This window comes from Schistocerca piceifrons, chromosome 8 (assembly GCF_021461385.2).
Source record: "Schistocerca piceifrons isolate TAMUIC-IGC-003096 chromosome 8, iqSchPice1.1, whole genome shotgun sequence".
NCBI lineage: Eukaryota > Metazoa > Arthropoda > Insecta > Orthoptera > Acrididae > Schistocerca > Schistocerca piceifrons.
In genome coordinates this window covers 368315946-368342222 of record NC_060145.1, presented here as the reverse complement: position 1 = coordinate 368342222, position 26277 = coordinate 368315946, and the positions used below count along the sequence as shown (strand labels likewise).

At 45.2% G+C, this 26277-nt stretch overlaps 1 protein-coding gene across 2 annotated transcripts in view; it reads right to left on the bottom strand.

Moving 5' to 3' along the window:
• Positions 1-1265: 1265 nt before the first annotated feature.
• LOC124711378 (vacuole membrane protein 1) overlaps positions 1266-26277 on the bottom strand; it is a 109112-nt gene continuing 84100 nt past the window's right edge. For both annotated transcript variants that reach the window (XM_047241430.1, XM_047241431.1), the window contains one exon: positions 1266-5174. In XM_047241430.1, coding sequence (XP_047097386.1) covers positions 5028-5174 — 147 coding nt within the window. In that variant the 3' untranslated portion in view covers positions 1266-5027. The remainder of the gene's footprint in view (positions 5175-26277) is intronic.

Sequence of the window (26277 nt, the reverse complement as noted above, 5' to 3'; positions counted from 1 at the left end):
AGGTCAAACTTATTTTTGACATTCACCACAAAACTGTCAGACTTAGTTCTAGGCCTGTTCCTTCTGCTACCTGTTGCCACTTCCCACCTCTCTTTGCCCTTCTCCCTCCTTAACCTGTCCAGATCTTCCCTAGCCTGATCTAGCTCAGCCTGAAGGGCAGCAATTTTCCCCTCCTGTTCGACTATCTTCATATCTCTGCTGCGAATCCTACATAACCACTGATGAGCCTGACCCACTTTCCCGACACCCACGCCACTGCAGTCCCCCCCCCTCCCAGTGAAAAAAACTACTGCATCCATCACACCAAACCCCGGAACTAACAATTCTATGGCAAGTCAGGCACTTCTCACTCATGGCAAAAATAATACTTTAGCTAGAATAAATCAATTAAATTACCGAAAATCAAAAAGACGTTACAAGAATTAAGCCTATTCACAAATGTATATAAGCAAGTTTCTGATTTAAAATTCCGCTGTTTGTCTGAGATCTGTATTAAATCAATGAAGGTATACGCTATTTATTATATATTTCACTCGATGGAATGAAAAAAAGGACAATTAAATGAGATACTTTAACTTTGATTCTCCAAAAACGTTACGAGAATTAGGCATATAAACAAATGTATATAAGCAAGTTTCTGATATAAAGTTACGCTGTTTTTCTGAAATCTGTATTAAAACAATGAAGTTATACGCTATTTACGGTAGTTTACTTATTTGTTACCATGAAACAAGAAACAAACAAGTTTACAAAATTTAAACCTAAGCGCGACTTCGCGAAGTTACGATCTTTTCGTGTTTTCTGAAAAAATACGCAAAGAGAAGTCAAACCTTTAACGGCAAGACTAAACGATACACTAATACACGTATTTAATTTGTTGTCTAAATCACTTAACTTTCTGGAAATGGTTTCTGGCATCACTTACTGAGTGGCCATCTTGGAAGAGATGCCTTCAAGACGCTTCTGACTGCAGAATGGTCCATGTTTTGCTCTCATCAATTCTTTCTCTGTTTATAATTATATGACAAAAATTAACTGGAAGAACTTGTCAATGTGGTGTGCTCACCTGTACGTATCATTGTTTCTAATGTGTCAAGTTACTGTTAAAATTGTCGGAGACACTATTTTATAAATGCTATGCCACACTTTTTTGGGCCATACAGTACCAGTTTGAAGTGAAAGGAGATCACAAAATTTACAGAAAGCAATATCTGTTTACATTTATGTTGTGTCCTGCAGTAATCACAAACTTAAAAAACAAATTATACAATAAAACATTGCATTTATTTATCTGTAGCAATGCTACATACCCTCACACATGTACAAAACATTACAAAAACTGTACATATGTTCCACATGAAGTGACGAATTTATGATACATTATCTTTAAGAAACAATACATTTCAATTCCCCTTTGGCATTCCAATTCTAGACGAATGTCTTTTTTTTTAAATTTACCATAAAGTGGTAAAACTTTACAAAAGAGTCAAGCATACATGTAAAGTTGTATGTTTCTATATACATGTATCACTCAGTGTGTGAGATCACTTTTAATAACGTGTAACTCGCTTTTTCCAGGATGTGTCTTATACATGAACTATATATAAGTGCAGTTTGAATATCATCTTAGATCACATTGGTATAGAAGAACACAAAACAAAAGAAAGGGGGAGTCAAAACACTCCTGGCATCTCTGTATTTCATTGTAAGAACATACAGCAGTGAAAACATACTTTAAATATACAATTCAATACAACTAATTTTTAAAAACTTACGGATAGGATACACTATAGTAAAAGTGGCATGCAACCTAATCCATTACAAAGTGAAAAGTATTTCAGAGACATATCTCAAGAATAATTTCATCACAGGAAATGCCAATTTCAAGTTTTTCCATTGTGTTTTTCCATTTAGGGATTGACTCAAACTATAAAAAATACAATGAACCATTTCTATTTACGAGAAACAAGTAAAGATTGTGCGTTGCTACGACTAGGCAGAAAGAGAGAGTTCACAGGGTTTTTTAAACTCTCATTCAGCTATGGCATATTTACATTTAGTATGGTATAATCTCCAAAGCCACAACAGTAATATAAAAAAATAAAAATTGATCGGTGCAGACTTTAAGATGACAGATATTTCATTGCTGTATGCCATAAGGAAATTTAAATTGCTTCGTAACAGTTACTGGTTATGGCTACAGTGAAAACTGATAGGCGGAAGTATTTTTTATTCCACATACATTGTAGAAAAGAAGCAGGTAACTTTAAGGCTTCCCTGTACAGATTTTACAGAAATCACACAACTCTTTGAAATGAGGAAAATTGGATGCACTTCTGAGAATTCTGGTCAAAGGTTTATAGTATAAAATATTGCACAATTCTTTATCATATATTAAGAAACAGTTTGTCTGAAAGACTTTTTACACTGAAGTGCTCTTAGATCAGCAATTTTTCTTTCAGCCTTGAATTTAAAAATGTTAGTGTAGAAATATGGAACATTATAAAAACTTTGGTCATTGTAAAATGTACATATATATGTATATAAAAGCTGCAACAGGTTCCCTGACATAAAAGGCAAAAAAATAAAAAAAGAACAGTAATGTGGTTCATTTCAATGTGAAATTTAATGTGCACAAGCCTCAGGTTTCAGTTTAACAATAACTGAAGTGCTTCAAACACAGCATTTGTAACAATACCTAAATAAACATACCATTAACACATATCACAATGGAATGAGGAAAATAAATATTTCTATTAACAATACAGACATAGGACTCAAACATTCAGTAATGGACAAAGTCACAAAATGATCCTCATACTGAATAAGACAAAATGCAATTACATTTTTCAATGAGGTAGAGGGTAATTCAAAATTAAATTTAAACAGATCTCTTCTACATTTCTCAAATTTTATGCATCCAGGTATCAAATTCTCTGCCCAAGCTTTCACGCTGACTTCCTGTTTTAAATTTTTTAATATTCCAGTACACAATCAAAAACGCTTTTCATCTCTTATGATGATTATGAACAAAGAATAATGCAGTGAGAATATTTTTATGAACATCTCTTCAATTACATAAGAACATGATGCACAGTAAAGAATTTCAACTAACTTAATAACTTAAACAGACTTCACTGTATTGTTAATTCTTTGAAAAATTTTTCTTGACCTGCAGCATGGAAACGATGTACAATCAGAGTAATAATAATGAAAGGTATGAACACAATATCGCTCTCTGTTAGTTTGTGTCACGCGTATTGTAATAATTAGTGCATAGAATACCTTAACAGTTACAAAACAGAAGTAAGTAAAAGTAAATACAAATAAAAATCATGGAAAGACAAAGAAGTGTATTCTTTAAACATACTGGGAACATCTTTGAATTCTGAAGAGCACTTTCTGTCTTAAAATACTACGGAAAGACATAAGAAACAAATGTGGTGAAATCTAACAGAGGTGCAAATTCAGTTGGAACTACAGATCAAACAATATAATACGTCGATTCCATAATTTGTATTTTCTCTGTTTTGTATGTAATATTTATCTTTGGGAGTAGGACTAAGTAACTCATCATAACTTACATTATTTTTCTACGCTCATTCCTTGCTTACATTATACCACAGAACCAAAATAAATTTAATAGCTCCAACAAATCTCGATTCAAAGCTTATCTGGAAGGCCTGACTGATTTTAAGGCAATATCAACACAAATTATCACCTTTTTCTATCTAGTTTATCAATGTTAATAGCATACTACACAAGAAGGAAAGTGTTATTTACACGAATTTGTGTCACTTAACATTTGCAACCTCCCATTACTATGACATAAATGAGCAGAATATAGTGAATGCAATTACCAATTTCAATAAACAGGCTCAATGAAACTGGAATAATAAATGAGCAAAAGGTTACAAGTATGGCAGTATACAGTACAACACTTAAGGAAAACCAGAACATTAAGGAAACAAGTATTACAGCCAATCTGGTAATGTCACCAGCCAAAAATGCAGCATTCAGTTTTTCAAAAAAGTCTATAAACCTTTTATTTCAAGCAATCTCTAATTTGTGCAAGAAGTTCCTTAATTTATGTGCTAAAATTTAACATCAAACAGAACTAAAATGAGAAAAATCAAATTGGAATATGTATAAAAAAAAAACATGAATTATTACCAAGTACAGCCTGGGCAGAAAATTTGATGGCATTCGAAATACGGAATTCATATACAAACACACAAAGAGAGACTGTTTTGAACTTGTATGATCAGTCAAAATTCAGCCACAATTCAATTAGGTAATATAAACAAAATAACATTCCATCATTTCACTTTGAGGGCCATCTTTACTAAATAACAAATGGAGCTTGACACTTCTTGTCCTCAATGTATCTACACAGTTTCTGGTCCTATTAAGAAATGTTGTCTCTATAGCTCTTACGAAATCTTACAGCTAAAATTATTCACCCAATAAGAGGAAAGTATTTAAGATACTACAAAACTATAACTTGGCTTTAAGTTACTGTATACCAAGGAAAGAAAGGTATAATAATACTGCAAAAGTGTTTTAAAATTATTATATAATGGAATGTTAAAGGGAAGTACATTTTCTTTAAATTCAATGTAAATGAATATTCTATGGAATAGGTACACAAAGGTTAAATTTGGCTTTTTATTTAAAAACCAAAATGAAAGCCAATACTCCATTACACTCTTTCTTCATGCAAAGGACCTGTGTTCCGATTTATGCAAGTACACCTTAATATGGGATTTAGTCAAGAAACTGTTGAGTCTGTGTGCAACATGAGGAACTGTATTCTCAGAAAAATAAAACAATCTACTTGGATCTTAACAATGACTAATTATACACATTGAGGAAGCTGAAGTCAAGTTTCATTTGCTACACACACACACACACACACACACACACACACACCACTTCCATCAGTATGGCAGCAGATACGTGAAATGAGATACTGCATATAACACCATACCCCATCAATAAGAAATTGCTATATTGAGTGACCACTGTCAATCAGATGCTTGTTTCCCAAGTTTTCTTCTTTTATGCAGTCGTTTATGATAACTCTGAGCTAATGAGTTTATTATTGAAATGATAAAATACAAAACCATTGCAATAACAAATTTTTCAAATATGGATGCCAGCAAATTACTTTCCTGAAAAAGAAGAATGTCACTTAACAAAACAGCTATTACACATTAAATAATAATTACAAATAATTTTACAGCAACATATGACGAACTTCACTTTTCATAGTTGAAAATAACTGGTGACATTACTATAAAAAGATGTGACAGGAGGCTTTAAATTACAGAATTGAAACAAATGAAGTTCAGAAGAAAAAGTAGTAGTACCGATATAAGTGGAACCAATTTTTATAATGACCATTACACTGAAACTCACTCCCCCTCCCCCATCCTGCTCCCCCCTTTCCCACATCCACATATGCAACAGAGTTGTGTGTAAGCAAGTGGGCAAGTGTGGGACGTGTTCTGCACATTTTTGGGTTGTCACTACTGTGCGCTCTGTTCCTGACCAATAACACCAGCCTTAGCGTACAGCAGCAACTGGAAACAGCAGGTTGGGGTCACATTCACTCTTACAGAAAAATACAATGCACATTCCGTATTTGACATTACAGTCAGAGGTGGCATGATGACACTATTGGCTGGAGCATAACATGGCACACTGCTCTTGCTACTGTGCTACAAGACACCACCCACATTCTTATGTGCAATTCCTTTTACACTTGAAACTTTTTGAATTATTGTGATGCAAATGGTGTTCTCATTTGGAGAACATTTTTTCCCCTCATGGAGAGACTGCCCCATCGCTCTCACCCACAGATGGTCAGATTGTAGGTGGTGGTGGTGGTTGTTGGGATGTTTAAGGGGGACTAAACAGCGAAGGTCATCATTCCCCCATTCCAAAACCAGGCGAGCCGAAAATCTACGGAGCAGGTAAAAACCAAAGGGGGAGGAGACGTCCCCCCAGGCGCTAAAAGAACACAAATGCAGCAACAAACACGACACACAAGAACAGGACAGAGGAACACCAGACAGAAAGAAACAGGAGAAAGGAGGATGGCCGGAGACTGGTTGACTGACCACGAGAAAAAAAAAAAAAGGGAAAGAGTCAACCATCTGACGGCACACCAGAACAGCAACAGACACAAGGACAAAAGACACAGAAAGGGAAAGGCGCAGGACCTCCCTAAATCAAACCATAAAAAGGACTACTACGGATAAAATGTAAAACATTGTCAGCCATGGAGGCATCGTTGGATAAAACCAAAGCCAAAGTGCCCGGGAGATTAAAAGATTGCCGGAGGGTGCGCAGTCGAGGACACTCCAGCAAAATGTGGCCGACCGTCAGCTGGGACCCACACCGACACAAGGGGGGATCCTCCTGACGCAACAGATGGCCGTGCGTCAGGTATGTATGGCCGATGCGCAGCCGACACAGGACTACCGAGTCCCTGCGAGAAGCCCGCAGGGAGGAACGCCACACATCGGTCGTCCCCTTGACAGCCCGCAGTTTATTCGGGGCTGTCATGCCACGCCACTCAGCAGCCCACATCCCAATCAGTTTACGGCGCAACACCAGCTGCTGGTCGCGAGCCGTAAGGCCGATCTCCAAAGCCGGGGCGTCGATCGCCCCTTTGGCCAGCCTGTCACACGTTCGTTCCCTGGGATGCCAACATGACCAGGCGTCCAAACCAAGACCACCGAACGACCAGAACGGGCAATGGCGGAAACAGACTCCTGAATGGAGGACACCAGAGGAGAGGAGGGATAGCAGCGGTCGATGGCCTGAAGGCTGCTCAGGGAGTCACTGCAGATCACAATGGACCTACCTGAGCAGAAACGCATATGCTCAAGAGCGCGCAATATGGCCACCAGCTCTGCAGTAAAAATACTGCAGCCAGCTGGCAAGGAGCGCTGCTCAACATGGGCAGCATGAGCAAAAGAGCAGGCAGTGCGACCATCAACCAGGGAACCATCAATGTAGACAGTCTCACAGTCCGAAAATGAGGCGAGGAGCGCAAGAAAACGGCGATGGAGGGCCACAGGCGGAACCGAGTCCTTGGGTCCCTGTGCCAAGTCCAGACGGACGGACGGCCGGCCGGGACAAACACCAGGGAGGCGTAGGTGCACGGACCCGGAAGGGAGGCGGAAGAGGGAATGAACCCAATTCCGACAGCAGGGACTGAACGCGGACAGCGACGGAAAGCCCAGACCTAGGTCGCCGTTCGGGCAGATGGAGGACCATGGCAGGGAAAAGCAGGCGACGATTGGGATGGCCTGGCGAGCAATGCACGTGGACAGCATAGTCGGCGAGCAGTCGATGGCGGCGAATCCGCAGCGGGGGAACCCCGGCCTCCACCAGGAGACTATCCACGGGGCTCGTACGAAAAGCGCCAGTTGCAAGCCGGACCCCACAGTGGTGTATGGGGTCTAACAACTTCAACACTGAGGGTGATGCAGACCCATAGGCCAGGCTCCCATAATCAAGCCGAGACTGCACAAGGGCTCTGTACAATCGCAGCAGCGTGCAGCGATCCGCACCCCAAGACGTGTGGCTAAGGCAGCGGAGGGCGTTGAGGTGCCGCCAGCATTTTTGCTTCAGCTGAGTAACATGAGGAACCCATGTGAGCCGGGCATCAAACACGAGTCCCAAGAAGCGGCAAGTGTCCACCACGTCAAGCAGGTGGCCGTCGAGGTAAAGTTCAGGATGAGGGTGGACCGTCCGACGCCTGCAGAAGTGCATAACTCGTGTCTTGGCTGCAGAGAACTGAAAACCGTGAGTCAGAGCCCATGATGCTGCCTTCCGAACGGCTACCTGTAGCCTGCGTTCGGCGACTCCCGTAGTCGTGGAGCTAAATGAGATGCAGAAGTCGTCGGCATACAAAGAAGGAGACACCGACGACCCCACGGCTGCAGCCAGACCATTAATGGCCACTAGAAATAAGGACACACTCAACACCGAGCCCTGCGGGACCCCATTTTCCTGTGTATAAGAAGAACTAGAGGCGGCACCGACTTGCACCCGGAAAGAGCGGTGCAATAGAAAGGTTTGAAGAAAAGCCGGGAGCCGACCATGAAGACCCCACTCATACAACGTGGCGAGGATGTGATGCCTCCATGTGGTGTCATACGCCTTCCGCAGATCGAAAAATACAGCAACGAGATGCTGACGTCGGGCAAAGGCCATACGAATAGCAGATTCCAGCCGCACCAAATTGTCCGTGGCAGACCGGCCCCGACGGAAGCCACCCTGGGATGGAGCGAGGAGACCGCGCGACTCAAGGACCCAACACAAACGCCGCCCCACCATACGTTCGAGCAATTTGCACAAAACGTTGGTGAGGGTAATGGGACGATAGCTGTCCACCGCCAGTGGGTCCGCACCGGGCTTCAAGATGGGGACAATAACACCCTCTCGCCATTGCGACGGGAACACGCCTTCGCTCCAAATGCGATTAAATATCGCGAGAACGTGTCTCTGGCAGTCCCTGGAGAGATGCTTCAGCATCTGCGCGTGGATGCAGTCTGGGCCTGGTGCTGTATCAGGGCAATCGGCGAGGGCAGCGAGGAATTCCCTCTCGCTGAAAGGAGCATTGTATGTTTCAGAACGACGCGTGTGGAATGAGAACGGCGTCCGCTCGGCTCGTTCCTTTAGAGAGCGAAAGGCGGGGGGATAGGATGCAGTCGCAGAGCTCTGAGCAAAGTGCGCGGCAAGCCGTTCAGCAATGGCGGCAGCGTCCGTGCAGACAGCGCCAGCCAAGGAGAGCCCAGGGACACCCATAGGGGTCTGGTATCCATAAATCCGCCGGATCCGGGACCACACGAGTGAGGGGGAGACATGGGAGCCCAAGGATGAAACATACCTCTCCCAGCACTCCTGCTTACGCCGTGCAATAAGACGACGGGCCAAGGCACGGAGCCTCTTAAAGGCGATGAGGGTCTCGAGAGACGGGTGCCGCCTATGACGCTGGAGAGCCCGCCGACGGTCGCGAATAGCCTCAGCAATCTCCGGCGACCACCAGGGTACAGCCTTCCTCCGAGGGAGGCCAGAAGATCGGGGGATGGCAGCCTCGGCCGCTGAAATGATGGATGTGGTTAAAACACGGGCCACCTCGTCAATGTCACCCTGTGGGGGAGACTCAATGGCAGCAGCAGCAGTAAAAGCCGGCCAGTCTGCCCTGTGGAGAGCCCAGCGGGGCAGGCGCCCAGAAGAACGACTCTAGGGTAGTGACAAATAGATGGGAAAATGGTCACTACCGCACAGGTCAGGGTGCACCCTCCAGTGGAGGGATGGGACAAGTCCGGGGCTGCAAAGAGAGAGATCGATGGCCGAGAACGAGCCATGGGCAACACTGAAATGCGTGGGAGCACCGGTGTTCAAGAGGCTAAGGTCGAGCTGAGCCAACAAATGCTCCACGGCCCGACCGCGGTCATCAGAGACAGTCCCACCCCATAGAGGGTTGTGGGCATTGAAATCGCCCAGAAGCAGCAATGGTGGCGGGAGTTGAGCCAGCAGCGCAGCCAAGACATGTCGGGGGAGCTCCCCATCCGGAGGAATGTACACAGAGCAAACAGTAATAGCCGGCGAGAGCTCAACCCTGGCAGCAACTGCCTCTAAAGGCGTCTGAAGGGGTACTGGCGAACTACAGACAGAGTGGTGAACAAAGAGGCAAACCGCACCTGACGCTCGTTGACAGGCAGCACGGTTCTTATAGTATCCCCGATAACCGCGAAGGGCGGGGGTCCGCAGTGCAGGAAACCAAGTTTCCTGCAGAGCAATGCAGAGAACAGGGGAATCACTCAGAAGCATCCGGAGCTCAGGCAGGTGGCGGAAATAACCACCGCAGTTCCACTGGAGAATGGAAGCAGGAAGGGACCGGGAGGGCGTGAATGCGACTAAGAGGCAGACAGCGCCTCAGAGCCAACTGCCGCCACCGGGGGAGAGTCAGCTGAGTCCATAGGAGAGGCCCCCAAGGGTTCCGTGAGGGCGAGATCCGCGGCAGAGGCGAGGATCTCCACCTCATCCCCGGAGCCAGGACTAGGTACAGCAGGCAGTGCTGAAACCGCCGGAACGTCCTTTTTCTTGGACACATGCCGTTCCTTCTTCTCACGTCGGCCCTTAGGGTGAGAGGGCTGGGAGAGCTTCTCTGAAGGAGCGTCGGAGGCTGACGACGACGCAGAAGCCCTACGACCAGCAGGTGGCGGAACCTTCAGCCACTGGCTGACATCTGGTGAGAAGGAGAAGAAACGGAGGAAGGGAGAGCCCCGAGAGACCCCTTCCGCGAGAGAGGAACCGGCTGAGGCAACGCCGGCGGAGAAGGAGGGGGAGGAATCGAGCCTCCCGGTTGTGGAGCAGATGTCACTCCCGAACTATGCGTGGGGGGAGCGACAGAAGAGGGTTTGCCCCCAACTGCTAAGGGGGCAACAGAGGAAGGCTTGCCCCCAGGCACGAGGGGGGCAGACAGAGATACACGGCCCCGAGGGCCCACTGAAGGCGGCACAGATGAGGCGACAACCGTCGCTCGCGTGGGCGACGATAACGTGGCTGCAGCATAAGATGGTCGAATGGAAGCAGGATACAACCTTTCATATTTCAGTTTTGCCTCTCGATAAGTAAGCCGGTCCAGGGTCTTAAATTCCATGATCTTCCACTCCTTATGAAGAACGGGGCAATCCGGCGAGCATGGAGAGTGGTGCTCCCCACAGTTGACACATACAGGCGGAGGCGCACATGGAGAATCGGGATGAGAGGGGCGTCCGCAATCTCGACATGTAGCGCTGGATGGGCAACGAGAGGACATATGCCCAAACTTCCAGCACGGGAAGCACCGCATCGGGGGAGGGACGTATGGCTTCACGTCGCAACGGTAAACCATCACCTTGACCTTCTCGGGCAAGACATCACCCTCGAAGGCCAAGATAAAGGCACCGGTGGCCACCCTGTTAGCCTTGGGCCCTCTATGTACACGACCGACAAAACGTACGCCACGTTGTTCCAAGTCGGCTCTCAGCTCGTCATCGGATTGTAACAAGAGGTCACGATGGTAAATAATCCCCTGGACCATATTTAAGCTACTGTGGGGAGTGACGGTAACAGGGACGTCACCCAGCTTATCGCACAAGAGCAACGCTCGTGACTGGGCTGGGGAGGACGTCTTGAGGAGGATGGACCCATTCCTCATTTTAGACAACCCTGCCAGTTCCCCAAACTTATCCTCCAGGTGTTCCACGAAAAACAGAGGCTTTGTCATAAGAAAGGAGTCACCATCAGTCCTGCTGCAGACAAGGTATTGAGGTACGTAAGGCTCCCGCTTAGCACTAGATCGGCGTCCCTCCCATGGCGCAGCCAACGAGGGGAACGACTGAGGGTCATATTGTGCAGCATCAAAATCGACTCTACCACGCTTAGAGACGCTGGTGGCCGTGCGACCACCAGCTTGGTGTGATTTATTGCGCTTCATTGCGCCACATCCGCCCAGATGCCACCTACTCCGAACGAGGGCTCTCCCCAAGGGCGCCACCCAGCCAAAGCAACGGGTACCTGGCCGATATCCCGTTGCCTGGAGTCCCCGTGCCCCAGACGAGATGGGCACATACTCCTTGGCATGCATGGGGAGGAAACAGCTCTGGCATCTGTAGTGCGATCCCAGCGTGGTCAGGGGGCTACCACCAAGAGGGTACATGACGACCCCACCACAACGGACTGGCTACCGTGCTGGATTTTAGGTGTTGAAAGGGTCCACAGTTGTCGTAGGCACTAAGAAGAAGAGTGCGCACAAGGCAAGAAGGAGACAACCCAGAAGATGTTGGGCGTAGTCCCCCCCCCCCCCCCCCCCCACACGACAATAGGTAACATGCAAGATGGTGGAGCATGATGGACCAATAGAAAAACACCACGTAAGGTGTCCTTCCCCAAATGGCACGCACTAACAACAGAAATTTGGAAAAAAAAAAAGGAGGTCAAACCCAAGAGGGGACCATCACAAAAGGCCGAAACGTTTGAGACTCCTTTTAGTCGCCTCGTACGACAGGCAGGAATACCGTGGGCCTATTCTTACCCCCGAACCCGCAGGGGGTAGATTGTAGGTTCCAGAGGGACAACGAGCACATACATTACCCCAGAACCTCAACAGCTTTTCACCTGTTTGTTTTACATGGTCCACATCTGCAGTGTAGGTCACTTTCCTGCATGTAAAACACTGCAATCACTGGTTCATAAGAACTGTCTACATCAAATCCACCAATGGCTGGCAATACCTCCACATGACTGTTGTGTCACATTCAATACCGAAACTTATCTACCACTACGGCGTAGTGATCTGGGAATATCGCATGACAATCAGTCCTCCCAGCATTCTGTAAGTCTCGCTGATGCTTTTGCAGGTCAAAACTACTCTCCCCAACCTGACCAGGAAGAACTTTACTGTGTTAAATTTAAAACTTGCCCAGTGTACAGATTGTTCCATAATATTTTGGGAAAGCTGCCAAGTGTCTGCAACTTGCTGCCATGATATTTCAGAGCAGAGTCTTCTGGCCATCTTCAGGTGAATACTGACAAAAATGCATTGAGCTCATGCAGTTAAGGCCTCACTGGCATGCATTTATGTTCTAAGTAGATGTGCTGCACTGCGTACCTTTCATGGTGAGAGATTGCCACATCAATATCAAATCTAATATCTTCATACAATAAAATTGCAGAGCACCAACTATGAAGAGCATGATGTTTTTTTATGACAGGATTCCATGTAGAATTTAACTGGAAGCCACTGTCTCGATTGATAAGGGACTCAAGCAATTGAATTTCTACTGGTTCATTTATGATGGAGCTCCAAAAGTTTCACAAATAGGGCCACAATTTTTGGTTCGTTGTATTTCACCAAATGACCAGTGGAAAAGCAATGTTCAGTACTTCTTGGCTTCCAGAAGGCAAGTATGCTGCTGATCTACAATGTGATCCTGCAGAGTGCACGTAGCTTGCCCTGTATAAGCCGCGCAAGACTTGCACATTCACATGAAATCCTGTAAACACCTGCCTTGCGCAACTCTAAATCATCTTTAAACTTTAGGTCTTTATAGTATTACGTCTATTTTCACCAAAACATTTTCAGTATATGGTAGATAAAAAGTAGTTTTGAAGGCCTCATCCTCTTGCTCTGTCGTTCATATGTCTGCAACACTTTCTGTACTTGCCAAGACAAATATCTGTTGTTCAGGAGCACAGTCTGCATATGTTCCTACTCCTTTTGCAAATTATCTGTATCCAAGATGGTACACATTAGGTGGATTAAGGTCTTTAGAATGGCCATCATTTGTACCAGATGGTGGCAACCATTAGCCTGTAAGTACAGGTCTGTATAAAAGGGTTTTTTAAACACCAATTGCCAAGTATGCCATTGCTCTTATGTTAAACCAAGATGTCAAAAAATGGCAAGCAACCATCTTTCTGAATCCCGGTAGTAAAGTTTATTTTTTCTTGTATGGAGTTCAGATGTTGAAGGAACTCTGAAACCGTACAAACCGTAAGGCCACACTATAAAATTGTTGTCAATATGTCACAAAGTTGCTGTTGGTTTTAAAATAACTGAGGCGAGAACTTGCCCCTCAAAATCTTCCTTAAAAAGATGGGCCGTCAAGGAAGACAAACGACTCCACATGGTGACACTGTCAGGTTGTTAAAAACCTCACTGTTAAACACAGAGTACATCTCATGGAGTGGTTGTGTTCAAACAACACTGTAATATCAAGCCCCAAACATGCTGTCGATGAGTCCACCAAAGGCACATTAGTAAAACACAAAACAACAAAGCTGACTAATCAGTCATTGATTCCCAGCTTAAGTGACTGAAGTCTGCTAACAAAAATCACTACACTTTCTTGTATGGTACAGACACTTGCCTACAGTAAAGGTAACGTCAGTAAAGGCATCAAATACTTTAAGAAAATCATATGTGGCTGCTGCAATACTGCTCACTACAGGGTGTAAAGGCACACCTTCTTTGTGGATCTTGTGCAGTCCGTACTGTCCAAGTGGAACTAAAGTATTTGATCTCAGTCCTTAATGACCTACTTTGGTACTGAAATGTTAGATATAAATCTGTTGTATATTACAACGGTCTTGGAACACTATACAACACTGATTTTATTAACACAGACCTCCAGTGGTATGGACTTTAATAGTACTGTACCCATGTCTGCTGTGAAGTTACGGACAGGCCTCTCCATAGGCAACATGCTGCTCTTTGGTGGTGCAGCTCTCGTCAACATGTGGCAAGACTCCCAACATATTTTCTCTACTGCGTCTGTTACAACACAGCGCACAGCCTCTTCGATGGAACTGACAAAAGTCCACTAGTTGTGGTGAAATCAAAGTAGGAGTAAAATTAAGATCTCCTGCCAATATGCACACAGTCACATCATCCATAGATTTCCCTACCAATCAATGCACAGCATTCTAAGGTATGGCCACGTCAAACTAGATCAATTATTTGTGGAACATAATGTTTTTGTCAATGGCTGCTTCACTATCTGAGTCATCTGGATTCTGCCCCTAAACACACACAATTTCGCAGGTGGAGACTCTTCTTATGATATATACCTCATAACTGCAATCCAATGGTCTTAATGTCCTATACTTCCTTATTGCCATTCTTTCTAACCTGTCTACTTTTTTAATTATCTGCTTCAACCGAACTCACTCGTATCTTCCTTTCTCTACACCTTACTTCAGACAGTTCACCTTCCCACTGTATTTTATTTCCAGAGTGCCGTCTAATATACCATTACACCACCACTAAGCCTCCTAGTGTGAGTGCCAGTTAACCTCACCATGCTCCCAACTGGTATGATCTTTTGAAACCCACTCCCCCTTACTGTACCTCCCTTTCCCAATCCCATGTTCCTTACATGTTTATTTCACCTACACCAACCACTATGGTTACTTGCCACACTAAGGTAACAATCATGCAGACAACAATATGTCTGGTAGAAGTGAAGACATGAGTGTTTGCAGCTTTTTTACTACCCTTCGTTGATTACAAGTATGTTACTTAAATGTACCAAAATGCTGTGGTAAAATGGAATATGAAACCAGATTGATTGAGGTGGGTTATGAGACTAAACAACGAAGTCATTAGTGACAAAATTCAAGAGTTACTTGCATAAGACAAAGGCGCCTGCTAAAAGTGGGTGCTAAAAGTGAGGAAGCTAAAAACACACACAGTACAAAGGCATAAAAGGGTAGACCAAATCTAAAAACTGGAAAAACAGAGGGATAAAAGAACAGTCTTTGCAAAGGGTAGTGGCCATGGGTCCCAACCCCAAAAACACGAAGAGAGGCCCCAACCACAACACTCCTACTCCTGCTCCTGCTCCAGGAATAAAACAAAACCTTATAACAGAAAATAAAGACCATTCCATGAAGGAAACTGATAACCAGTTCAACCATGAATTATCTGCCAATATTAAAGACAAGGAATCTGGAAGGCTATACGTATATGAAGGGCCAAAAGAGGGGGACATTCCACCAATACATGGGATACTGTCAGTGTGGCCCCACAACCACACTGTGGGAGTGGTTCATTACACAAGAGAAAACAATGAGTCAGCCTAGTATAACCGATGCATAGATGGTATATGACAGTGAACTCCTTCCATGGGAAGCGTAAGGAAGAGGGCCAAACTGCACTAGTTTCCTTGGATGTGTGGAGTTTATTACTGAGACAATAGTGCACCATAAGTCATTCCACTTTTGGGCAAAGAGAGATCTCCCATGTAACCACATATCTGCACTGGGAATATTGAAAGGGAAGGGGGTAAGCATCTGTCTCTCTAGCCAAACAGTCAGCCAGTTCATTACCTGGGATGCCCACATGACTTGGGACCAGAGAGAGACAACAGAGCAGGTGGGACGGTCAAGGGCAAAGAGAAGGTCATAGACAGCAGAGACCAAAAAGTGATGAGAATAGCATCAGTTTATAGCCTGCAGGCTACTCGCTGAGTTGGCACACATTAAAACACTGTGGAGGGAGGCCTGAGTGTTGGAAAAAAAAACAGGGCCCAGCTAATGGCTAGCATCTCTGCTATGAACACACTACATGATCACAGCAGTAAATTGTGTTCCAATAGGAGTAGGAGACGTAAAAGCGTATTCCGTCTTGTGTATCATTTTAGAACCGTCAGTGTAGAAGATATTAGCATTCTGGGACTCTTCAAGGATGGAATGTACAAGACACCACAATATCATAGTGGCAACAGACCATAGGACCCTGGAACAGGTCGGTCCTAATCCACAGTCGAGGCACCCTCTAAGGGAGGGAAGAAATACATGGGGCACTTCCCAGTAAGCGGATATGGAGATCCGGACAGAGGGAATTGGAACATGTTCAAATTGGCAATCACACCCAAGGCTGGGTGTCAGGTAGATACATCCCTTGTTTGCAAAGAAAGAGCAGTACACAGGATGGTCAGGGAATTGTCTGATGCAATCGGATAAGAAAACAAGAGTTGAATTCGTCATATTTATAGAGGGGGAATCCCCGATTCTGTGAGGAGACTGTTGACGGGACTAGTGCAACAGGCACTGATAGCTAGATGCACCTCGTACTTATGAACAGGGTCAAGTAGTTTCAGATTGGTTGGAGCCATTGAGCCATAAACCTGACAACCATGATCTAGTCTGGACAAAACCAGAGTGCGGTAAATATGGCGAAGAGTAGCACACTCTGGACTCCAAGATGCATGGGCCACGAGGTAGAGAGCATTAAGTTTCTGCAAGCAGGTAGTCTTCAGGTGGGAAAATGGGGCAGCCACATCAGCTTCCTATCAAAAAAGAGGCCCAAGAAACAGGACAGTACTACATCACCTAGGTGCTGGTTGCCTAAATAAGTTCTGGATCAGGTGTACTATGGGTCAATGGCAAAAATGCATAACCCGCGTTTTGGAGGGAGAAAACTGGAAGCCATGGGAAAGGGCCAGGACGCCAGTCAGATGGCACTTTGGAGCTGGCATTCAGCAGATGCTACCATGTGGGAGCTGAATCAGATGCAAAAATCATATAACGCTGGGGAAATCAGAGGGCCAACAGACAGTTCAAGCTCATTGATGGCAATAAGGGACAGTGTGATACTTAACACAGAACCCTGTGGGGTACTGTCTTCCTAGACCCAAGGGGTGCTGAGCGAAATGCCAACTCTAACTCAGAAGAGCCAGTGAGACAAAAGCTCACAGATAAAAACCAGAAGGGGGCCACTAAAGCCCTAGTCATGGAGGGTAACTAAAACGTGATGGTGCCAAGCCACGTCATATGGCTTATGTAGGTCAAAGACAGCAAGGTGATGGCAGTTATTAAAAGCCTGTTGGATTGTTGTTTCCAATCTGTATAAATTGTCTGTAGTAGATCGTCCTTCTTGGAAGGAACACTGATACGGGAACAAAAGGCCCTGAAATTCGAGTACCCAACAAAATCTCAAGCTAACCATCCTCTCAAGCAGTTTACAAAGTACATTAATCAGGCTAAATGGGCAGTAGCTGTCGAGAGATGCTGGGTTCTTCCTAGGCTTAAGGAAAGGGATAACTATACCATTTGCCACTGCGAAGGGGAAGGCACCTGTGAGCCAAATGCAGTTGAAGACACTGAAGAGAGATTGCCTTTAGATGATGTCAAAGTGTTGGATCATCGATGGATGGAATCTGGGCCTGGGGCCATGTCATGTGAAGAGGTAAGAGCCTGTAAGAATTCCCATACTGTGAAGAGCTCATTATAGGGTCCAGCTTGGTATGGGTTGAAACGGGAGGGAGGATCTATTCATCTCAGTGTTTCTACCAGAGAAAGGTAGCAGGATAGGAAGAGGACGCCGATACTGTTGCAATCTGTGTCATGAGGTGTTCTGCAATGACCAATGGCATCAGTACACAGATGACAAGACACTGGATAGTTGACTGTCGCTGGTGGCTCACAAGGCTATGGAGCTCGGACCAAACATGCGATGAAGAGGCATTCATCCATAGAGAGGAAACATAGCACTCCCAGGATTCCTTTTCACTCTGCTTAATAAGGTAGCGAGGCTCAGCACAGAGATGCTTAAAAGTTGGTTAGTCTGGGAATGGTGTCACTTAAATCACTGCACCGCCCGTCGGCGGTCCTGGACAATGAATGCTACGTTCTTGGTCCACCATGGTACCAGTCAACAATGAGGGAGTACTGCAAATAGGGACAGTAGTGTCAGCAGCATGAAGAGTAGTGGCAGACACATCCCGCTCAACCACATCAATGCAATTCGAGAGAGAAGTGTCGAACTGCACAACAGATGCATATAAAGGCCAATTGGCTCTGCAGGAAGCCAAACATGGGGACTGTCTGCCTGGTGGGAGCAGGTGAACAATTGAAGCACCGGGAAGTGGTCACTGTCACAAAGATCATCTTGGGGTGACCAATGTAGAGAAGCCACAAGAGCACGGGAGGAGACTGTGAGATCAATAGCAGAAAAGTTGCCATGAGCGGTACTGGAGTGGGTATGGGAACCGCCATTGAGGATACACAAAGCAAAGTCTGTAAGAAGTTGGTTAAATATTGGTTAAATATTCATAGAGGAGGAATCCCCAATTCTGCGAGGAGACTGTTGACAGGACTACCGTATTTACTCGAATCTAAGCTGCACTCAAATCTAAGCTGCACCTGAAAAATGAGACTCGAAATCCAGGAAAAAAAAGTTTTCCCGAATCTAAGCCGCACCAGAACTTTGATATTCGAAATTCAAGGGGAGAGAAAAGTTTTAGGCCGCACCTCCAAATAGAAACAAAGTTGGTCCACTGTAATATGAGACACAATTTAGGTCGAATGAATGACGATACAGCTACAGTAGTTTGGTTCGAGTCGTAAGCTTAGAAGTTAAGCTTTACCAGGTAGCCATTACTATGTGTCAGGCGCTCCGTCCGTATTTATACGAGTATCCTTCCTTTTTCACGTGCTTCGTCTCGTTTGAATTGATTGCTATTTTTCTTTGACCTGATAAGTGCCGTTCTCTTTGTTATAGGTGTTTACGTCACTCTAAGCTGAAGATGCATTACTGTACTGTGTCCCGCATTGTTTGTCGCATTCTGATAATGAGTGTTTACGGCCTGTCGCCGCTCGCAGCATGGCTTGCTTTTGTGCGTGCTACCGCCACTTACTACTAAAAAATAGCGAAACAATGGCAAGAGACTGCTATTTGTTGTTACTTACACTGCTGCTTTCTTTGATAATGATCAACAAGAACCAAATAATAGACTGCCTATGATAGAAGATGTTCTGAACGAGAGTTTAGCGAAAATTTTTCTCCGTTTGAAAATCTTTGCAGATGCCTCTTTAGTACATTCTGCACAGGAATTAGAGTCATCTTAGATTTAAAAATCTAGTCAATTGCCGTGCTTGATTTCTGACTATCACTATTACACATAAGAATAATATGAATATAAACATGAAATGATATGTATATTCTTCCGCATTTGAAGAATACATGGCAAAATGTTTACATTCATATTATTCTTATGGTGAAGAGAATACTGCATGTGATTCACAATTCATATAAGTTCCTATTAGCAACCATCTCTTCTCACATGTAGAAAAAATTCAGAACGTAGGGATGTTTGTCAATATGGCCAACTCTAACAGCCTTGCCAGTCGGATTTTCGTAGTACATTGAAACATGGTAAGATTCGAAGATGAAACAATATGGGATTTGTATTTACTTCGATGGATAATGTATGAAAATGCAGTGGTCGAAACTCGGGGCGCAGGCAAAAAATCTCGTCTTCCACCTTTTTTTTTATTTTTAATTTTTTTACTGACGCAGAGGTTTTGGCGCCAGTATTTATCTTTGTGCCTGCAAAGCATGCCTGTGTAGCGCTACATATATTTGACGGCAGAAGTGGCGGCACCTCCCAACATTTTTCAGAACTTCCGCTTACTTTGCACTCGATTCTAAGCCGCAGGCGGTTTTTTGGATTACAAAAACCGGAAAAAAAGTGCAGCTTAGATTCGAGTAAATACGGTAGTGTGACATGCACTGATAGCCAGATGCACCACGTAATTATGAACAGGGTCAAGTAGTTTCAGAGTGGAAGGATCCATTGAGCCATAAATCTGACAACCATAATCTAGTCTGGACAAAACCAGAATGCAGTAAATATGGAGAAAAGTAGCACAGTCTGGACTCCAAGATGCATGGACCACGAGGCAGAGAGCATTAAGTTTCTGCAAGGTGGTCTTCAGGTGGTAAGTTGGGGCAGCCACATCAGCTTCCTATCAAAAAGGAGCCACGAGAAACAGGACAGTACTACATCATCTAGGTGCTGGTTGCCTAAATAAAGTTCTGGATCACATGTGCTATGGGTCGATGGCAAAAATGCATAACCCGCGTTTTGGAGGAAGAAAACTGGAAGCCATGGGAAAGGGCCAGGAGGCCAGTCAGATGGCACTCTGGAGCTGGCACTCAGCACATGCTACCAAGTAGGAGCTGCATAAGATGCAAAAATCATATAACGCTGGGGAAACCAGAGGCCCAACAGATGGTACAAGCTCATTGATGGCAATAAGGGAGAGAGTGATACTTAACACAGAACCCTGTGGGGTACCCATCGAAGTGGCACTCCCCACAGGGGATGGTATGCATTAAAGTCCCTGTGGAGGAGATACGGGAGTGGGAGTTGCTGTATTAAGGCAGGCAGTTCAACGTAAGGAAGTGGCACACCTGGGAGGGAGGTAGACATTGCAAATGGTGATTGGTAGGGTTGTCTGCACTCGTACCGCTATTACTTCTAGATTGGTATGAAGGGAGATCCAGTAACTAATTATATCAGTGCAAACCAAGGTGCAGACCCCTCCAGATGCAATCTTGGGGCCAAACTACAGAGTTATCAGTCCATTTTTCCTGACGCAAGCAAGGCTCAAGGTACAAAAACACCAAAAGAACATTTGAGAAAATAAAAGAGGGAAAAGGAATGGGGAACCACACCTAAAAAGAAAACGAATGGAACAAACAAAAAACAGGGAAAACATACACCACAAGGAAAAGCATAAGAGGTTATTAAAACCATAGAGCATATGGTCTAGGGTGGCTGATCACAATAATAAAAGAGGATGAGCCAGCCTCCCTGCAACACATTAAAATTTCCACCATAAAAAGACAAGGCAAGATGAACACATGTAGGGAAAAGATGATCACCAAGACAAACAAACACAAAGAAAGTGCAACAGAGTTAAAATGGAGGGAGGGTGGCGGACTTCGAGAGAAGGCTAATGCCCACCCTTAGATGATATGATAACCCCCCTTTCCCGCTCAAGAATAAAATGTGAAACAAAATCTGCTGTTGAGGCATTGTTGCCCAGCACCTGAAGGTAGAGTGCTGGGAAGGTTAAAAGGCCACCACAGAGGGGCTAAAAGTGGGCAGTCCAGCAAGATGTGGACGACAGTCATATGTGAGCCACAGTGACTCTGAAGTTGGTCCTCACAACTGATGAGGTAGCCATGTGTTAGCCAAATATGGCCAATGCGGAGCCGGCAGAGAACCAGAGAATCCCTGCGAGAGGCCCGCATGGAGGACTTCCACACTTTCGTAGTCTCCTTAACGGCACACAGTTTGTTGTGCATACTGATATTGTGCCATTCCGTCACCCAAAGCTGAAAAACCTTGTGGCAAACAAACATCACAGAGCGACTGGTCTGTTCCAGGGCATAGATGGACTCCTGAATGGTCGCTAGCAAAGGATGGAGGGGGGTAGCATTAGTTGATAAATTGTAGGCTACTCAAGGAGTCAGTATACAGAAGTGTATTGCTCCCTCCTACGCATATATCGCGAAGAGACCATGAGCATAAAATCAGAGAGATTAGAGCCCACACAAAGGCATACCGACAATCTTTCTTTCCACGAACAATACGAGATTGGAATAGATGGGATAACCGATAGAGGTACTCAAAGTACCCTCTGCCACACACCATCAGGTGGCTTGCGGAGTACGGATGTAGATGTAGATGATGAAATGACTCCCCAGGGCATGAATGGATGTGATCAAGACCACAAGATATAGCCACCAGCACTGCAGCCATTGGGCAAGGAGTGCTGTTCAATATGTCCTCCAAGAATATACACAAATCCAACATGACCATCAGCCATCAAGCCGTCAGTGTAAACCACTTCATGGTCAAAAAATGGGAGGAAGCACAACAGCAGAGAGCTGTGGGGGTTAAATGAATCCTTAGGACCATGTGAAAGGTCCAGGCAAAGCTTCGGCCTAGGTGTACACCATGGAGGTGTATGTGAATGGACCTGGACTATAGGTGGTAAAGGCAAGGACTCCACTTCAGACAGAAGAGACTGGGTAAGAACTGCAATCGTAAGCCCTGACCTGGGCCTTCAATGTGGGAGATGAACCGCCGTGGGTGGGAAAAGGAGACGGTAATTAGGATGCTCAGGATGGTACGATGCCAACAGAAGTGCATGACACATGACTTCGGGGCTGTACACTGGTAGCTCTGTAGGTGCCGCTCAGCAACACCTGTACTGGAGGAGCAGTACAAAGTCATCTGCATACAGAGAAGGTGAGATGGACAGCCTGACAGCTGCTGCTAGACCGTTAATGGGCACTAAAAATAGAGATACACTCAATACAGAACCCTGCGGGACCCCATTCTCCTGGATGTGGGGGGAACTAGGAGAGGCACCAACTTGGACTCAAAAACTACAGAGCTATAGGAAATTTTGGATAAAAATCGGAGACCCCACTCACATAATGTGGCAAGGATATGATGTCACCATGTCGTGTCGTAAGCTTTTCGTAAATCACAAAAGATGGCAACCACGTGTTGGTGTCTGGAAAAGGCTGTTTGGATGGCAGACTCAAGGGAAACTAGATTATCAGTGATAGAGCGACCCTTGCAGAAACCACCGTGGCACGGAGCCAGTAGGCCATGTGACACCAGGACCCAACACAACCACTGACTTACCATATGTTCTAACAGCTTACAATGAACGTTGGTGAGGCTGATGGGTCGATAGCTATCCACATCAAGTGGGTATTTGCTGGGTTTGAACACTGGAATGATGGTGCTCTCTTGCCATTGCAATGGAAAGATGCCATTGCACCAGATCCGGCTGAAGATGATGAGGAGATGTCGCTTGTAGTCGGACGAAAGATGTTTGATCATTTGACTGTGGATCCGATCTGGCCCAGGAGCTGTGTTGGGTCAATGTGCAAGGACACTGAGAAGCTCCCACTCTGTAAGTGGAGCGTTATAGGGTTCACTGTGATGTTCAGTGAACGAGAGAGCTTTCCTTTCCATCCGACGTTTGAGGGTGCCAAATGCTGGGGGATAATTCTCTGACCTTTAAGGTTGGTTGTATCAACCGGTTGGTGGGTCGCGCACTGAGACACAAGATGCCTTGTCCGTCTTGAGCGTCGGTACATGCGAGGTCGCCACATGGCAGCCAGTGGGCCACGCTGTGTAGCGAGTAGTGGCTTCATGGCCGACACGGGAGCAACAGGAGTCAACCCACGACATTGGTCTGGTCGGCGTGAGCTGTGACGCCGTGAGATGGGAGATTGGCGCAGCTTCCTGTGTCCATTGAAGCGGCTGGCAGCGGACGGTTCGGGAGAGCGTTTTGGGGGTGCTGCGCTAGGTCTTTGCCAGACATCGCCGTTTATTAGGAGTTAAGTGATTGCTAATATGTTGTTTCATTTACTTGTTAAATTCTACTTGTGTTCTGGGTCAGTCTCTCGTCCCCAGCTTGCTTGTCTGTCTCTAGTTCGCATTTGTTAGGCAGTTAGTGTCTGTCTGTCGGTCTGCCATACGTTAATAGCTGCCTCTGTCATGTTTGTTGGGTTGGGTGTTAACGAATTTATTCCTTGAAGTGAAGTGTAACGGCCGAATTCCTGAAATATGTTTTTATCTTGCCTATCATCTTGAGAGGCGGTATATGTGTAATGTAGAACATGTTTGTATATTTTTTGTGAGACTGCATTTCACGGGTTTTTACTTAAATGGCCATTTTAGTGTATAATGTTGCCACCCTTCCACCATAAGAGTTTTTTTTTTTTTTTTTTTTCCTAAATCAAGTTGCACCTTCGGTGGCAAGGTAATTTTTCTAATGTTAGTGTTTTGTACCATTTACATCCCTCCTACGCGGTGCATAGTTTATGTCCTTGTGTGAGTTGTTAAAATTTTTAGTTTAAAGTAATCTGGTGTGTTGCAGATTTGCAAAAGTGTAGTCTTTCAAACGTTGTTGCGAGCAGTCGTGACTACGGCCGTGTTGAAAGGGAGCGGCAAGCTTCTCAGCCCAAAGGCTCATACTGTCAATATTGTTCTTTCTGCCTCTAAATAAAATTGTAACTTGATGTTTCAAGGGGGTTTTTCTGCTTATAAATTTTTAATCTCTTTTGAAAAGGCTTTTATGAATAAAATTCCCATTTGTTAAAGGTGATTTCATTTTCATCAGTTACTCCCTGGCAATTACTTCCATGCTCACCTAGTGTGATTAAATGTGTTAATGTTCTTGATGAACCGCAAGTAAATAAAGTAAATTCTTCAAGAAAAGAAGTTGAAAGTAAAATCACGGTTCATACCACATCGATGGTACCATATAGGTGGAGATTCAAAGGTGACAGCAGAGGTGAAAGCTTCCCAGTCTGCCTCATTTAAAGCCCAACTTGGTAGACGTCCGGGGGAATGGTGCTTGGGGAGTGACAGGAAGATGGGAAAGTGGTCACTACCACGTAAGTCATCATGGGCTCTCCAGTGGACAGATGGGAGAAGTCCTGGGCTGCAGAGTGATAAATCAATGGCCGAATAAGTACCATGAGCCACACTGAAATGTGTGGGGGCCCCAGTATTTAAGAGGCAGAGGTCGAGTTGAGACAAGAAAGTTTCGACATCTCTACCTCGGCCAGTAAGCACAGTGTCACTCCACAATGGGTTATGGGTGTTAAAATCTCCCAAAAGTAGGAAACGTTTAGGGAGTTGATGAATCAATGCAGCCAATGCGTTCATAGGTACTGCACCACCTGGAGGAAGATAAATGTTGCAGACTGTTATTTCCTGTGTCATCCTTATCCTGACAGCCACAGCTTCAAGAGGGGTTTGAAGGGGCACAGGTTCACTGCATATTGAGTTCAGGACATAGACATAAACTCCACCTGACACTATTATGTTTACTACAGTTCTTGTAATATCCCCTACAGCCGTGGAGGGCAGGGGTCCACATTGCTGGGAACCAGGTTTCCTGGAGGGCAATGCAGAAAGCACGCATAAAGCTTAAAAGATGCTGTAGCTCAGCCAGGAGGTGGAAAAAGCTGCAGCAATTCCACTGGAGGATGATGATATTGTGAGTCTGGGAAGGCATGAAGCATGCAAGGAGGCAGGTTACACCTCACGATCACTTGCTGCCGCCGATCGAGTATTTGTATCCATTCCTATTGTGGATGAGTCATCAGTGAGATTCTGGCCCTCAGGGGATGCTAAGATCTGCACCTCATCCTCAGGTACAGAACTTGTAGGGAGCGGTGGTGTTGGGGCCACCGGAGGGTCCTTTTCCTTAGCAGACTTCTTTCTTTGCTTCTCCTTATGCACTTGCTGGGAGGACTTCTCCAAAGTAGCTTCAGGCACAGAGGAAGACTGTGAAGCTCTTCGTCCAGCAGCTTTTGGCTCGCCCAAATTACCAGCACTTAAAACACCATAAGGGGAGGGACGTATGGTTTAACACCACAGCGGTACACCATCACCTTGACTTTTTCAGGAAATGAATCACCCTCAAAGGCCAAGATGAAGGGACAGTAGCAACCCTGTTGTCGTTGGGTCCCCTGTAAATGTGCCAAATGAAATGAACACCCCGCCGTTCTAGATTGATGCAGAGCTCATTGTCAGATTGCAACAGGAGGTCATAATGGAAAATAATCTCCTGGACCATGTTGAAGATTTTATGGGGTGTGGTGGAAACAGGAATATCACCCGATCGGTCACAAGAGAGTACCGCCCTGGATTGGGCTGGGGATGCTGTCTGAATTAAGACTGTACCAATTCTCATCTTGGACAGCACTGTCACTTCCCCAAACTTATCCTCAACATGTTCAACAATAACTTGAGGCTTTGTAGGTAGAAAGGAGTTCCCGTCCATTCTGCTACAGACTAAATACCAAGGTGAATATGGCTCTCTTCTTTCTGTAGCCCTATGTTCCTCACGTGGTGTAGCGAGGGAGGTGAACAA